A 17705-nucleotide genomic window follows, 5' to 3' on the forward strand; every position below is an offset into this window, starting at 1 on the left:
CCAACCTCTGTTATTATCTGGATAACTAAAGCTCTCCAGTACCTGAAGGGAACCTACAAAAAGATGGAGAAAAGACTTTTTACAAGGGCCTGGAATAACAGGACAAAGGGGAATGGCTTCCAACTGACAGAGAGGAGGTTTAGATTGGATATTGGGAAGGAATTCTTCCCTGTGAGGGTGGGAGGTCCTTGTAAGGTCCCTTCCAATCCAAACCATTCCATGACTCCAAGCCTTAGGAGCATTACAAGTGTCATGTACTCATTCACACCTCTCTTCCTTTGCAACGTCTTTAGGTACTATTTGGTCAAAATAAGTAAAAAAAAAGCAGTAGAAAAATATTTTTCTGCTTTGGTAAACAGGAGTGCTGCAATATTTTACAGCCTCACATCCCCAGAAGTACACTGGGATTTCTATGGAAACAGGTGCAAATAATGAAGTGATTCACCAATCATGGAGCTAAACCTTGATACTAATGATTTTTTTATGATTAATTCTTATATATGGAGACTAATTATGGCATTTGGAGCCTTTTTGGCTTTTTTTTATAAAATCTCCACTTCTACAGGACCGATTTTGAGGCATTCACCTCTGCACACATCAGCATCAGCACTAGGTGGCAGCTATGACAACACATTGCAGAAGACAAAAAAATCGAGCTTGTTTTATCAAGTTTGAATTCAACAGGGCTCCTGATAACCAGGATTTACACTGTCGTTTGTAGCAACCTTCCACAGCAAACAGCTGTAAAATGATGAGGAACAATGTTCAGGGAAGCAGCTGCAAATGAAAGTTAGCACGTTTGTACCTTGCTAAAACCAAGATCAAAGGGTTACAGAGAAAGCCCTTCCTCTTGTCATCGCTGCAGAATGATGTGATAATCCCTACTCTGTTCTAGCACACATCCCTGGGAACTCTGGAATAACCATGGAATAACAGGATGGGTCTGCAGCCTCAGCCAGGTGTTCACTGGACTGGCAAAGCAAGGTCTATGTGCTGGCCAATGGCTCGTGGTCACCTTCACAAAACTCTGCTGAAATGAACATTATTCCTACCTACTGAAGAGAAAAATGGTTGCATCAGCTCCTCTTGAAGCTCCTGCAGCCCCTTACCTGGGAGTGTAACATCCCAAACTGAAAATCCAGCTCAGAAGTATCTAAGGTGACTTGAACTCTTCTTAAGGGCAAAAATCTCCCAAGTCTGGGACTTGTGCCCAGGCTGTTTAATGTACCTGTCACAACACAGCCCAAGAAAATGTGTGCTCGTCAATACAGCAAATGCTTCCCAACTCTGGACCAAGCAGGAGATAGACTCATTCACTGTTACAGGAGTCTTTGACAGCCATTCACAAAAATTGCTTCTAATTTACATCAACCTGATCTTTGCAGTAAACCAAACCCTGAACAGGCACAGCCCAGGGCTGAGGACCATTTTAAAAATAACTTTCATCACTGAAGGTACAAACCAGCAGGACAACCATGAGGCCTCAGCCAAAAGGATTATTTGCTACACATGAACCTCTGAAAACATGGAATTGGTTTGGCAGATTTCAGATACATCAGTTGATGAGTTTCAAGTTTCAAAAATGGATGGGATAACTGAGCCCAACATCCTGCCCTACTATTTAGTCAGTGGTAACACTCCCTGTCCACAGGGACAACTTTGCAGTAGATCTCTTTCTTAGACAAAGCTTTGTAATCCATGTGTGGGAATGGCTTCAAACTGAAAGAGAGAGCAAGTTTAGATTGGATATTAGGAAGAAATTCATCCTTGTGAGGGTGCTGAGGCTCTGGCAGAGGCTGTCCAGAGAAGCTGTGGCTGTGCCATCTCTGGAAGTGTTCGAGGACAAACTGAAAGGGACTTGGAAAAACCAGGTCTAGTGGAGAGTGTCCCTTGGAACAAAATAATATTTAAGGCCCCTTTCAATCCAAACCATTCTAAGATCTTCCTTGCCCATGCATCCCCTAAAATTCTCAGAACATGCCCTATTTTTCCAGTTATGCTTCCCAATGCTATGCTGACACTCCACATCCCAATATCCTGCTCTATCCCTTCCCAGCAACATCCAATTTTAACAGGAAAAAGGCAAGACAACTGACCTGGGAGAGGCCTGTTTTCTGTACACTGTGTAATGCACTGTCATTAAAAAAAAACCCCATTCCATTATTAACAGGAAAATGAGAGGAAAAGACAAGGTGCATCCAGTCCCTGTGGATGGCTCCTATAAAACCAAAATAGCTCAATGCTGTGCTCTGAAGCACAGCCCATCCCAGGAATTGAATGAGAAACAGTGGGAAAGCATTGGAAAAAAATATGTTTGCATAGAACAGCTCATGCAGCTTTTGTGGGCGGGTTTTGCAATCAGAGTGAAGAAGACAAACCATGACCAATTCCTCAAGTAACACAAGGTGAGAATGTTGCCACTTCTGGGTGAAGGTGCACCCTGCCAGGACTAGATTTAACAGCTTCTGCACCATGTTGAGGCCCACCATGCACTGCAGCCATCTTCAAATGCTGCTCAGAGCTGTCCTTAATTCCCTACTCCAGTACTCTTGAATTTATCCTATACAAATCCCCTTACAGAAGGCAGGCAAAGCCACCAACACTCCCCCAGCACTACAACATTAAGGAAAATAATGGGTGTAGCAACATGCCCTAAATTCTGAAAGAAGATCTAGGGACCTGTTGACTGATTCCCCTGTGCCACAGAAAAATATACACACAAGACAGGAAAACAGAAATATTTGGGATGGAAAAGACCATAACTGAATACAGCCATTAACTGCCAAGTCCACCACTAAAGCATGTTCCTAAGCACCACATCCACATGGCTTTTAAACACCTCCAGGCATGGTGACTCAACAACTTCTCTGGGCAGTCTGTGCCAGTGCTTGGTAACAATTTCCATGAAGAATGTTTACATAAAACCTAATCTGAACCTCTCTGATAAAACCTGAGGGCATTTCCTCTCCTCCTGTCCCTTGTTTTCTGGAGCAGACCCCAACCCCTGTCTGGATGCACCCTCCTGTCAGAGTTGTAGAGAGTGAGAAGATCCCTAATGAGCCTCCTTTTCTCCAGGCTGAGCCCCCACAGCTCCCTCAGCCCCTCCTGCTGCTCCAGCCCCTTCCCCAGCTCCCTTCCCTTCCCTGGACACGCTCCAGCAGTCCCTCAATGTCTTTCTTGTGCTGAGGTTCCCAGCAGTGCCCCAGGGTGTGAGGTGTGTCCCCAGCAGTGCCCAGCACAGGGGACAGTCACTGCCCTGGCCCTGCTGCCACCCCATGGCTGGCACAGCCCAGGTGCCATTGGCCTCTTGCCCCCCTGGGCTCCTGCTCCTCCATTGCAGCATGGAAGGATTGGCTCCAGTGCTTTCTCATGGTGGACTACAGGGGTATAAGTCAGGTCTTAAATAATCAACTACTGCAACTAAAATAATGTCAAAGATAGGGGAGCTGAGTGCACTTGATAGCTTGACACACAGCAGAAATGCTGTGCTACACTAATGACTTTGCTCCCTGACACTCCAAATCAAGCAAACTGGCTCTGTCAATTCATTTCCCAAGAAACCCAATTTCTGGGGATGAAGGTAGGGCTGGAGCACACATTCAGTGCACTGGGCCATCAGCACAAATTACACAACCTGCACATTCACATCTCAAGCCCATTAAGAAAGAGGGATTGCTCTCCTTCATGTGACAGGAGATGTCTTGGGCACCAGGATTGTTTAATGGGGGCTGATGGATCTGCAATCAGGGAAATCGTCACTTTGTGAGAGCACAAAGCTCTCTGTAATGCACAGAAAGGAAGAAGCAGCTCTGCACTATTAAAGATTAATTGTGAAAATTGACTTGTTCAATTACAGAAAGAGCAATGGCGCATTATCGCTGCTCTTTCTTCCAGCCTCCAGACCTGCAGAGTTCTGAAAGGATTTTTATTACATTACTGTTCCACTATCTGAACATTTACATAAACTAGGTAAAATATTATAAAACCACGCAGCGGTTTATATTAAACTGGATTTGTTCTCATTTGCAGCAAACACTCTCCAGCCTGCAGAAGTTGTGGTTACTGACCTTGCAGACCCTACCAGGTCAAAGGCCAGAGACCTCCCTCTTTTCCACTTTCTACACACTCAGTTTATAAATGTTTTCCCCACTCTCTGTTTGGGAAGAAGTAGCCGAACAAATCTGGAGAGCTGCCAAGTACATATGCTTCCCCCCAAATTTTTCAATTGTCTTCTTTCCTTAATAACAAAGTTGCTCAGGAAAATGGAAAAACATTCACTTCACAAATATTTATGGGAAAAGTATGTCTGTGCTCAATCAAAATTACATGGCAATGGATTTTTTCCTACCACATTGACCTAACAGAGAAATAAAAGAAATTAAAGGTGTTGGATTCTTCTGCTCCAGCCTCTTGGCAGTTTGGCTATTAATCTTGCTCTGGATAAGAGAGAGATGTTGGAAAGGCTGCAGTACCTCTGTTTTTGGAGAGATTCAAAATCTGTCTGGACAAAACCTCTCAAGCAATCTACAGTAATTTAGCCCTGCTGTGATCAGGGGTGGTGCCACAAGACTGCCAAAATTCATTTCTGATACAAGTTTGTCTTGCCCTTTTTTGTGCTTCCTCCACAACCCCACATTCACCTAAAGTCAGGAGTCACTGATGAGGTCAGGACATGGGAAACTTGGGGCTCAAAAGAAGGCAGTTCATGGATTACTACAAATCACTTGGGAGATTTCTATCCTGGGACATTCAAAAAGTTTCCAGGTGAGTAGCTAAAAATGGAAACCCAGGTAAAAGTTCTGTGGAGCTGTGTCAGATCACCACTTCTCTCCCCCAGTGCTGAGCAGCCCCTGGGAACATCTTTTGCATCCTTTACCAGTGTGGAGGATTTACTCTCACCATTTGCCATAAGGAAATTTGGGCATCTCATTCTAGATCTTTCACCCAACATTGCCAGAAAAATTCCTTCAGGATGAGGAAAATCAGTGGGTTGGATGGAGCAGCACTGCACTTACGGCAAAAGTCGGGTTGTCTCCACTGGACCAGGATGCTCTTCCTGGCACAGGCTGCTGCATAATTAGCAATGGCAGAGCACAGGCAGTCATTGCCACTGGAGCAGGAGCAAACATCAAAGCGGCAGTTCTTCACGTAGGGAGTGGGGCTGACTTCATGGTGACAAGGTTCAAAGGCAGGAGACATCAGGACTGAGCAGGAATCCTCAGCATATTTGGCTAGAAAGAGAAAAATTACAGGCTCACACTGAATCCATCGATCAAAGTGGCTTCCAAGGAAAGATAGAGGAGATAAGAGTAAGCATTTTCTCTTCCTCTCATAAAAGAAAAAAAAAAAAAAAAAAAAAAAAAAGCGCCCACAAGAATAAAACAGGATCAGGCAAGGACCTGATCCTGATAGCACCATAGCTCATATGTCATGAGCTCTACTGAAAGAATAATGTTTCACTAGTAAAACAAATCAGGGAAAAACAATGCTTTTATACTCTGTTAGCACTATTTCTGGTGCTGTAATTCCTTTTAGAGGGCCTTTGCTTTCTGCTGCCTTCTTAGATTTGCAAAATTAAACTAGTTTTTGTTTTCAATTTTCAGAAAATATTACATTTTCCTTAGGAAGCCTGCATCAATACAAGTCTCTGTGTGTGTTTTTTGTTTGTTTGTTGTTGCTGTTGTTTATCAGGTTTTAAAAAACATATATTAAAAGCACCCTGGTGGTAAAATAAACAACATCAGCTTCTTCTCTTTTTCTTAATTTTCCTTTTTTTTTTTTAAATATAAATATAAAGATCACCATTTGCTGCACACGGTAATTTTGGATAGAGTTCGGTACCTAAATGAGGATTGAGATTGCAGGGGTCACTGTCTTGTTTCAACAAGTCCTGGCAGTCTGCATTGAGCTTCCAGGAGTTTCCAAAATCTTCCAGAAGGGATTCCACCATGCCAGAAGGTGTCAGAAAATCATCCCCTCTGTTCCCATTATAATTTCCACAGAGCCCACACATCCTTTCAGAGTAGACTGGAGACACCTAAGGGACACACAACATCAGCCTGGTCATCTTCCAGAACAGGTTACCACTGTAGAGCAAGACTTTTTTTAAAGAATGAAGCATACACAATTTAATAGTCAAGAAAATTCTCAAACACACATCAAAATACTACAGACACAAAGCCATTGTACTCTATTTTCAAACTTCTAACAAAAATGCTACTATTCGTAGCAGCAGGACAAGTTTTGCACAGTACAGTGAATTTCAGAGGCCAACTAAGAGAAAAATAGCTTATTTTTATGCCTTGATCAGCAGCCCAGTTTAGTCTTTCCCTATTGTCCCCCCTTCATTCATATAAATGAGCAGAGCAACAGTGGGGGTTTGCTTTTTTTTTTTAATGTAATTCCAGTGGCAATTTGGAGAAAGGGACTGCACCTGGGAGCATTTCACATTTTAAAGGAAAATTGGATGATGAAGGAAATTTAAGCAGGCTGTTTTATCATTGGAGGTGTTCTCCATCAACACTGAGGACCCTGGATAAAATAAGGAATAAACTAAGATCCCTAAAGCTGCTCCACATTAGAGATTCCTCAACTTCATGCACACTAAAAGCAGAATTTCCAACAATCCACAGAGCAGGTGAACTTTTCACCCTGTTTTATTCCTGCTGCAAATCAAGGGACATCTGAAAGGTGACCCTAAACCTAGAGGCAAACAGGGAGAAATCTCCTAAGCAACATCTGCAACACAAAGGCACCAATACTTTTCATTTTAGTAGGAACTGTCAGTTTCTGTTAGGAGTAAAGCTCTGGTACATTACAAACACTATCAACTACGCAGGAGCTTTGATCCTACAGCTCTCTGTATCCATGTAGTAGAGTGTTAGTTTAGGCAGGTTTATAGGAGTCACCAGTGAAACAAACAAACAAAAAAGAGAGAAGGTAGAAAAATCCATATTTTTAAAGAAAACTGGATTTCTGTATAGACAAAAATAAAAACCATCATCCAAAAATATAACCTGATACTACCCAGAAATTCAAACACAGGGGTCAGAGAATAAATATGGAGCATCAAAAAGAACAATTAGAAAATGAATATTCTTACTCCTAAGAGTACTACTACTACTCTTTCACGTACTCTGCAGATGGAACAATGACTCAGACGAGTCCAAATTGTGGAGTATTTTGGAGTGGAAGCTCAAATCACAATTATCAGGTAGTCACAGAAAGGGGAGCCTTCTTGAGGAACACAGAGGAAGAATTTTTTTGCCAGAACAAGGTAATGGAAGTGTATCACTTCCTCCAATTGTCAGCAATACTTGGCAACAGGTCAGTCTACAAATCCAGCATAAAATAACTCTCCAAAAGCAATTAAAGAGATGTTTTAGGTGCTCCACAAAGGAAGGAGCAGACAACTGGAGAAACTTCCACTGGTTTTATGGGGTGAGGATCTGGAGCAGAAAATTAGGTTTGTTTTCAGTGGGACAAAAAATTTGCCAGGTTGTATGGGTCTCTGATCAGGGAGAAAAATACTTTGAATACTGAGGAAAGTCAAAACTCCTGAGATGCACCAAGGGACTGAAGTGAATCATTCTAAGCCCTAAAAGAACTTTTAGGACCCTCAGAGCACAGAGATGCAGGTTAAATCAAAACAACCACCACAAACCCACAGATGCTTTCTAAAATTATTCCAGACCTTTCTTATCTGTTGTCTTTTCAACTCTTGAACTCAATTCTGAACTGGCTTTTATATCCCTTTTGTGCTGTGCCAGACATGACATTTAAGCCAGATTTTGGGGTGGGCAAGGAGAATGAAAAAGCAATGCCATGGTTCAAGGAGGGCAATGTTTAACTATCCACAGAAAATCCCAAGAAAACCAGCTTTCTTGGCAAAACTCCTCTCTGTGAGCAGACCCCTGTTACAAGGGGGGTTCAAAGGCAGCAGAGCTGTAGTTACAGCTTCCTTACAGATAATTTTTGTTAAATCTGGCTCAGGTATTTCTACACTCTGCTGTGTCTGCAGCACCAACAAAACCTAATTGTTAATCAAAACTGACTTCAAACATTCCTCACAGTAGAAGGAGCATGCAGCACATCTTCTATGAGCTGATTTCCATTTCCTGGAAATTATGAGTAACTGTGTCCCCGGGGGCCTTTTCTTCCCTTATTTTAAGTCGTGCACATCTGCTGTTTTAGACAGGGCAGTCAAAGCAAATAAAAACAAAGCTCCAGTTTGGAGGGTATCTGCTGAACGAAACAAAACTGTTCATGGTTAATTAATAATGGCTGTCATTGCACACACAACACAAAAATTCAAAAACTATCAAACTGCTGTAAGCTGAAATGTTTGTTTCTGGAATACAAAAGGACCTGTATGTCACTCTGGGGGTAGCAAAAGAGAAAGGAATTTCTAACATGCAACACAAAGCAATTTCTGACTTCAGACAAGAAAATCTTTGTACATATTTGGGTGGAACAAGAAGGGGGAGCAAACAGGCAAAAATAAAACAGAAAGAAAAAGTACCTTCACTAGGAGTTCTCCACGACCATCCCAGTCAATCTGCAGATCCTCCCCATAGGTGAGGCGGACTGAGCTCCTCACCACGCGCTGGACACGGAGGGCACCTGAAGGCAACCACAGGGTGTCACTGAGCTTTTGCAAGATGCAGTGACAGGACAAGAAGAAATGGATTCACACTGACAGAGAGCAGGTTTAGATTGGATATTGGGAAAAAATTCTTTCCTGTGAGGTTGCTGAAGCCCAGGCACAGGTTGCCCAGAGAAGCTGTGGTTGCCCTATCCCTGGAAGTGTCCAAGGCCAGGCTGAATGGGGCTCTGAGCAACCTGGGCTAGTGGGGTTGGAACAAGATATCTTTAAGGTCCAAACCAAATCATTCTGTGATTCCATGCTTTCAAGTTTCTGGTTGAAAAATAATAATTTCCAAAAGAATAGACCAACAGTGATTTTCACAAATCTCTCAAGTGCAGACCAGCTTAACTCTCCTGATTTTAGAGGAGCCAAGTCAAGATGTGTCAGCTGCATGGAGAGAAGCTGAAATGACAAAGCTTCTAGAAGAGATTGAAAGTGAGTGTTTGGCATTGAAAACACTCTTTGATTGAGCTGGGCTAAGGCATGTCTAAAACCACTACTAAATAGGAGCCTTTCAGTGGCTGGCCAGAGTCAGCCTGTGTGAACACACCTTGCAGCAAAGGGATCTGTATGTCCTGTCCATTGAGTGAAACTCCTCCTCCATGTTTCATTTTAATGATGCTGTTGTCCATATTCCGGATCCGGACAGAAGCGGAGCGAGTGCACACGGCATCAGGATCATCTGCACACTGCAGGGAAGGGAAAAGCTGCCTCAAACATCAAGTTTTCACTTTCTTAGTGATTTAGTCCCAGAAGGCATTTTGGCAGCTAATTTGGGAAGTGTTGGGTGTCACACAGTGGTTTTATAGATCTGGTTTCTGCATCCCACAAACAGCAGGCTGGCAGCCTTCCCTCCATTATCCCACTAGTCACACACCAGGGCTAAGCTCCCTGTCTCAGAACTCAGAAAGGGATCTGTGGGTGTTCCAGCAGACCTCTGGGAGTGACCCACAGCAGTTATCAGCCCCACAGCTGTGGCAGGGGCAGGAAGGCGACCTGACCCACAGAACCTGGGAAACAGGCACACAATTCACATCACCCGAGACTCCTGGGTGTTTATTTTCCAGGCTGTGGGATACCCAGATGAGGAACAGGGACTGCGGGGGCCCCACACCTCCTCCCTGGTTTCGAAAGGGAAGTTTCAGTGGAAACCTGTCCTGCAGGTTTCCAAGCACTGGTGACCTCAGAGCTGCACTATTGGAGCTCTCTAATGCAGGGGACAGGTGCAGGACTGTCACAGCCCATTTTTCCAAAGCCTGCAACTTCCCTGGTGCTGCAGGACAGGCTGATGCTCCCCTTCCCTCCTGTCAGTGTCCCGTCTCCATTGCACCTCTCCCCACTTTCAGTTCCTCTGACCCTATCCCTTTCTTCAGTGTCCTTTTCAGTCTCCAGGTTTGTTCACCTTTTCCCAAGCACAACTGGCTGATTCACTTGACCACTGTGTTAACCTCCCTGTGACATCCCTCTTCAGAGTCTCCAGCCCTCCCTGCACCAGCCTGGCTCCCTTTCCTGCCTCTCACACATCCAAGGGGGGAGGCAGTAAAGGAAATTAGGAGCTGCTGCCTGAGTACAAAAAAAATCACCATCCTCTCTGACTAAATAGGAGGTGACACAAGGCATTGCTCTGCCAGTGCACTCTCCTTGCTGTCCAAGGAAATGTCCTTTCCCCACGGGCATTAGGGAGGCACCAGCAGCCAGGGTGCTTTGCAGAGGGTGCAGCCTTGCCTCTGTTTGTTTGTTCAGCTGGCAAAGAGTCGGTGAGAGTCCGTTCTCCAAACCTCATCATGAGCCTCCATCCCCAGGCAGGCTCCTGGGAATGGTGGTGAGGAGAAGCAAAACACTTATTAACAAAGGAGAAAGACTGCATCTGTTATTTAAACTAATTATCTCATGGGGAAATTACTTCTGTTGGCCTGTGCATCTGCAATCCATGTCATAGCCCCACAGCCCTGCCCCCTTCTCTCAGGAGTGTTCACAGAGGCACCAGCAAGAGTTGCTGTTATACCTGCACCGTCTCAATGATCACAGAGAAGGAATTTTTCACACAATCCTTGGCAAATAAGTACTGGCAAATCCCACTGAAGGTGAAGTACTTGTTGTCAAAGCTCTTGAAATGGGACTGGCCAGTGACAGAGCATTCCCCTGGAAAAAGCAAAGAGCCATTAATCACCCCAGTGCCAGCTGAGAGCAAAATCCTGCTCAGCCCCCACAAGGCTCTGAGGAGGAAGAGCAGCCCTGGTGAAACAGGTTGTACAAGCTCTCCACAGACCAGAAAGCACCAGCAAGATCCTTATCTCACTTTTTATTTCTGTAAGGCAATAACCAGTAGTAACAGAAGAACCAACAACAGCTGGGAAACACAGAATAAATTGCAGTCAAGAGCTGAAATTTTTGCCTATGGAAAAGCCTATATTTTTTTGTTGGGATTACTTAAATACCAATAAGTTATTTTAACATAAAATACCTTATGAGAATTAAGAGCTGAAGATAATGTCTGTGGGAATCCTTCCAAGGGTAGAATTTATGTTATTTTACCCTGAACCATCATCTCAACTAAGAGAAAGTTAAATAAAATTCTATAGTTACAATAGCTACATCTCAAGTCCTCACAGAATAATGTGAAAGTCTGGTTGACCACCTTTCTACTAGAAAAAGGAGCTATTTAAACACATCAAAATGTGAAGATGTTTGGTTAAGTTGTGGCTTTTCATTTCCAGGAAGGCAATATCCAGATACCACAGATGGGATTTAGTTCCCCATCATGCAAACCCATGGAAAGGCTCCAACTCCACAAAGCTTGAAGAGAACATCTTCCATATGAGAAGACCATCACACTTAGAGATGATCCCATGGCAAACAAGGTGTGCAGCCACTTCCTCATCCAGAACAAAATTCAGGTGCTGGGCCTTAACTGGCCATCACCAGCCAAAGGCTGGAGAAAAGTTAAATGCTACCAGCTGGCAGGTGAGTTCCATTAGTTATTCTCTCTCCTCACTGCCTTTAGTCCCACAGAAGATCTGTCTAATGAACATCATGTGGAAATTTCCCTCTTCAGCACGTTATTCAGTGTTTACTATCTTAAACCAGCTGGTGCTAAAGCACAGATCCTGAGGATTCCCAGCCTTGCACAGCCCTGATTCACCCTAAGAGAAGCCCAGCACCTCCTGGATGTTTGTCATCCCTTGGAGTTGGATTTCCAGGACATTCTCTGCAACAAGGAGGCAAGAGGATAGTTTTGTAGCACAGAGAACTGGAGACTGCTATCTGAGACAAATCCCAGCATTTGGCATTGCTCCTGAAAGGTAAATTTCTTTTCTGTGGCCAAGTCTTTTCTTATGGGTCCCTCTGTCGATGTAATGCATCCCATGAAATTTCCTGAAACCTTCTGCCTTCATAAATTGTCTCTGTTAGGATATCAGCTTGAAAGCCTCTTGGTAGTGCCAGCCACAGCTCCAGCTGTGGATTCACCTTATCAAACTTACAGCTGGGCAATTCACTCCCACAAAACAAAAGCAATCTTTCCTGGCAAAAAAAAACTGGTCAAAAAACCCAGAACTACCTAGAGTTTATATGAGTAACTACATAAATTTTTTGGACACATGATTTTAGAAATATTTTTGGTAACTAACCAACAATGAAAACATGCTGTGATATTACTTCAAGCAGAGATAAACAGCACAAGTTACAATATGAATTTGGCTTCTCTGGGAGGCTTTGCTGCCCTCCCATACTGTCTCAGTACAGTTTATAGAGTTTTTAGCAGGCACAAGTACAACAGCTGCAGGTATACAACATTCAGTCTTAAACAAGCCTAACAGGAAGCTGATTTAGATACATAGGTAGAAGGTACAAAAATAAGCTGCCTTTCTTTTCCACTTCTGCTTATTTGGGACAACTTCTCAATCCAGAAAAAGGCTGAAATGCTATATTGCCTCTTGCACAGAGCTCGATATCAGCATGTTTGCAAGCCTTAATACCAGATTTATCTTCATTTCTATAATCACTATGAAGAAAATGTGGCCAGAGTTAAGGATAAAAATTTGGTCCATTGATTATTCCTCACTGCCCAGAGAGCAAGGACATTAAAAGCTATAACCTAAGGAAAAATTGAAGTTAGAAAGGCAGCTATTTCTTGTTTGCAATCATGCTGCTGCCCATTAGCTAAAAGATGTAATGAATCAGCCTAGGCTGTGTTTTAGACAGTGAGATTCTCTGCACTTGGAGAGATCCTTAATGAACAAGCACAGGGGACAGCTCATTAAAAACGTCATCTCTGTTTTGAATATTTGCATACACCAACCTCCATCCTCTTCTTTAAGTGCTGATACTTTGGGGGAGTGTTCTTTTGGTTTAAAGCAGGAGAAAACAGAGCATTGATAGGTCAGGCATGTTTTATGCTATTAGAAAAAAAAAAAAAAACAAACAGACTTTTTGATAGAACACCTTAAATCTGTAGCAATTCCCCTATAATTTATGAGGGTTGCACAGTCTCATCTCAACAAAAAAAAAAAAAAAAAAAAAAAAAAAAAAAAAAAAAAAAAACACCCAAAATCTGCTTTTTTCCTGTCCAGTGATAACCCCAGTCTGCATCTGCAGAGCTGCCTCTCCAATCTGCCAGCACCCCTGGAAGGCAGGGCAGCCACTTTCACTTTCTCCCTGGGGCTGTAGCTCCTTCACCCACAACATGACAATGAGGGAATTGTCATGGTCAAGAAGGTACAATGAGGAATTGCAGGTGGTCAAAGAGAGCCAGGAGTGTTCCTCTACCTGGAAGCCAATCCTCTGAATATACAGACTCTTATAATTGGCAGACTAAGTAGCCAAAGCAGGAACTGGCCTTCCCACCAAACAGGATTTTTCATTGCTACACATAAACCACACAGGGCAATGTATGACTTGTCTCAGGAGAAAAAACTTAAAAGTAGGGTCCCAACTGGATTGCACTGGAGCATGCAAGAAAGAACAAATATTTGCTTTTTTGGGTGGAAAAAAAAAAAAAAAAGGTAGTAAGTGGGGCATGAGTGGGAGTGATGTAGGCAAGGCTTACTTGTCAAAACCTGAAAAAAGCAAAGTCAACAGACCTGGGCATTCCCCATTGCTGCAGATCCACGTGCCACGTCGACAAATGCTGGGAAAGAGACGGTAGCAGGTTAGACAAGAGTACATGAATATAAATCTTTTGTTGCACATTTTCCCCAAAAACCTGAAAATGGTCCCCTGTCCCAGGGAAGTTAGACCAGTCCCCAACATCCCTTCCATCTCCCATAACCTCGTTTCTTAATGTATTCAGCCCTTCTTCCCATCATTTGACAGCAATTGCTGGTGATGTGAATGGGTATGGTTGCAGAACTCAAGGACTTCTGTTTTTCCCTGCCAAGGCTTAGTGTTTAGCGGATTTTTCAGCTATATTCCACTGATGTGGAATGAGTTCAATGCAGTTTTCAAGGTATATCTATCAATACAACAGAATCACAGGGGAAAAAATGTTTTAAGGTAATTCTAGAAAAATCATTTACTACAATCCCCAACTCAGAGAAAGCAATGACAAAGCTGGATCAGATGGGTGAGGACCTTGCCCATTTGAGTGTAGAAATATCCAAGATGAGATCCCACAGCCTCTCTGAGCAGCTGTGCCAGTACAGCACTGGAGAAGGGAGAATTTTTCTTTGTGTCAAAAGAGAATTTCCTTTGCAGCTTGTGCCCATTGCTTCATAGCCTTTCTCTGTTTGCCTCTGAGAAGAGTTTGGCCCCATCTTTAGGCAGTGAAAATTCCCTCATTAACCCTTAAACAAATCTATTCCCCTTTGCTTCTTCTTATGTCAAACTCCCCTGCTCTGATCACCTCCAATGTCCACCACAAGCCTCTCTGCACTCCTTGTTTCAAGAGCTCCTATATTCTTCTCATTCCTTTAATTATCCCAGCCCTTGAAAACCATTTGTGGGGACGCAGATTATTGAGGATGTTAAATGCAGAGTCACTGGAATGACGTTCTCCACAGCAGCATCAAGTTTGAATAACAGGAAGCAGAAACAAAACACAAGCAATAAAAAATCCCAGCCAGTCAGGCTGCTCTCATCTCCCAAGAGCACCAAGGTTGGACAACGTGGCCAAGCTCAAAGCTGCAGAGGACTCCAGGGAAAAAGACAAAATGCTGATGTCATGGTTATGGTTTGTGTTCTGGGACACATGGTGCAGGTAATTAAAAACTTCTGATTCACAGACCACCCTTCTTCTGCATATCATGGTCTTCACTGAGTCCTCCTTCTGTGCTCTAGCTGGAAACCTCTGAGTAAAGAGTTGTACAAACTCCTTGCACAAGTGTGTCCACACTGAACACAAAAGCAGATCAGGAATATGTGACTAACTCCACTTCCTTTCTCTAAAGTGCTGGTTTTCCCCTCCAGTCTGGTACTCAGGAGTGAAAGAAAACTCATGAGCCATGCTAGGAAGACTCATTAGCCCTGTGACAAGTTCCAAGGACGTGCCTTAGGCTAACTCCTCTTGGAAAGAAATGGGGTTTAGAGGTTAAATACATGTAGGAAGTCAAAACAAAGACACCACTGCTGACACTACCCAAACATGGGAACCTGCTGGTCTGTCTTATCCACAGGAAACAGGTAGTTCTCTGCTCTTTGAAGGAGTGTGACCTTCATGTTGTTCTATCAGATCAAATATCCCTTTAAAAACAGAGCTGATTTTGCCTTTGTGAGCAGCTCACTTCTTGGAAGGGGCTGGCAATTCCAACAAGCGAGCAAATCCCTTGCCAGTGAAAGGAAATTTTTTAAAGGTAGAGAGATTTCTAGAAAGAAAATGCAAAACAGTCACTGACCAGAGTGCAGTACTTATCTACAGCAACCACAGCAGAGCACCACAGGGTTTACCATGAGTTGCAGTCCTGGGAGATGGTGAAGCCAGGAGGATAATGTTTTCCAGAGTGGATGCAGGAGCAGTCAGAGCTTTCAATGCAATGTTCACCATCAAGGACCAGTCCCTCTGGATAGGTCAGGCAGCATCAGACACCCATATCAGACACACAGGGACAGAAACATAAATACAATTAGATTTTCTTGTTCTTCATATGCTTTGCCAAGACTTCATATGCATTATTATCCATACTTAGTCACAGACAGCAATAAAAAGGAATGAGGCTTGCCAAAAAGCCTCACAGGTGCAGGTGTCTGCTTTCCTTCTGGTGCTGCCTCTCCCTCAGACGTGCTGAATAAAGCATTCCTGGTGCTCCCAGAAAAGCTCTTTGCTTAGCACATCCTCAGATCCAGAATACATGTTGGGAAATAGTCAAGCACCAAGTTGGTAACAGGTGCTCTGGGACCTGAGTGTTGGAAAAACCATGAATTTCACTGGCTGCAGTAAAGGGTGTTCACACAGGTCTTGTATTTACCATAAGAGAACCAAAGAGGAGGCAAAGTGGGGAATGAAGAAACAAATTTGGATATCATGTAAGTCTAGCAGAGAGGGTCTGAGAGAAAGAATCTACTTCTGAACTTCTGTAGGGGCAAAAAGCAAAAGGGCCAGCTTCCCAACTTGGGTCCAGCTGCTGAGGTTTCCATATTACACAACTATAATTATCTGTGCACTAGAGAGAGTTCTTTATCCTCTAAGGATAAACAGAGGCACAAAAGACCTACAAGACTTTTCTAAGGTAGAAACTTATCCTTCTATTGCTAGTTTATAGTGCTTTCTGTTCAATCCCTATATTGAGAGGGAGTTGATATTCCCCCATTTTCAAAAGAGCTGCTGGGGCAAAACATTTGTTTCCTTGAACACCCCTCTCCCTTTTATTTCCAATCACTTGCAGAAATTTTGGCTCTTTTCCCTGGCAGCAGCAGTCATCATTGACAGCAAGACCCAGGTAAGTATCCTTTCTCCTATTCTCCTCACAGAGCTGCCTGGAAAGGTCTTGGTTGTTGAGAAAATCTTTCCAGTGAGAGAGAATCACAAAAAGATCTGAGCATTTGAGAGTGCTGTGGCTCTCCAGAGAGCACAAGAAAACAGAATGCCTGCCTCTTTTCCTGGCAAGAGTAATTCCATTTACAGCAATTAATGTAACCATGAGGGGCATTTAACAGAGGGCAAAAAAATAAAAAAAAGAAGGAAGATATTTGTCAAACATTCTCCAGATCTTGCTTGCCCTTGGAGCACTGGAGGGAAGCTAAGTGAAGGTAGAATCCTCATCAAAAAACCCTCTAATCATCTGTCAGATCCTCCTGGTTTTCTATCAAACTCAAATGCAGGTTCTTTCCTTCTGGCTGTGCAACAAAGAGTAGTAAAAGTTTAGAATTGCTGATCTTTATTCTCATGCCCTTTTTACCCTTTCTCTGGAGCTCCTGCTTCTCTTCCTCAGTTCCTCTCTCCTTAGACCTTTCCAATGCTGAACAGACAAATGCATCCACCAAAAGAAAAATACAGCAAGAGCCCTTGTGCAGCCAGTGGATTCACCTCCTTCAGCTCTCTCCAACACTTCCAGGACTGCATAAATACAGTAGCTGGATCCTTCACAACAAAATAATCTCCAGAGTCTGGTTCCATCACCTGTCACCCTCCATGTGCACCTTCCTGCCACACCTTCAAACCTCCAGCAAGGAAGAGACTGGCAGCTGAATGGAAAACTACCAAACTCTGAATTCAGGGACTCCTCAAACGAGGCTGGCATTGTCATTATTGCCTTGTTTTGGAGGGAACATCTCTGCAAACCTCCATCATACTTGGCATCTTGTACTAGGGGACATTAAACACCTCTGTGCATTCACAGAGCCCAGACAGGGTGAAATGAAGAGATAGTCCTATGCAAAACAAACAAAGCATCCAATGAACAGAATAAAACAAAAAAAACCAATAGCTAGAAGTGGAAGCATATGGAGCTTTGGAGCCAGGAATCAATCTCTCCTCCTGCAGTTGTTTTAAGTACAACAGACTCAAGTGAAAGATTGGCGTGGCTGGGCTATTCCCTTCAATCCAATCAAATCTCCTCTATGGAAGATCCAATAATAAATTAAATTATTCAGCTAAATGATGAAGACCTTTGAAACTGCAGTGCAA

General features: G+C 43.3%; 1 protein-coding gene across 1 annotated transcript in view; it reads right to left on the minus strand.

Moving 5' to 3' along the window:
• Window positions 1-17705, minus strand: part of VWF (von Willebrand factor) — a 112947-nt gene that overhangs the window by 73441 nt on the left and 21801 nt on the right. The window contains exons 9-15 of the mRNA XM_083860020.1: window positions 15530-15641; window positions 13729-13775; window positions 10653-10789; window positions 9198-9336; window positions 8522-8622; window positions 5842-6037; window positions 5016-5231 (exon numbers count right to left, since the gene is read on the minus strand). Of these exons, the coding sequence (XP_083716146.1) occupies window positions 5016-5231; window positions 5842-6037; window positions 8522-8622; window positions 9198-9336; window positions 10653-10789; window positions 13729-13775; window positions 15530-15641 (948 nt within the window). The remainder of the gene's footprint in view (window positions 1-5015; window positions 5232-5841; window positions 6038-8521; window positions 8623-9197; window positions 9337-10652; window positions 10790-13728; window positions 13776-15529; window positions 15642-17705) is intronic.

Source organism: Zosterops lateralis, assembly GCF_965231275.1.
Source record: "Zosterops lateralis genome assembly, chromosome: 4".
NCBI classification, from domain to species: Eukaryota; Metazoa; Chordata; class Aves; order Passeriformes; family Zosteropidae; genus Zosterops; species Zosterops lateralis.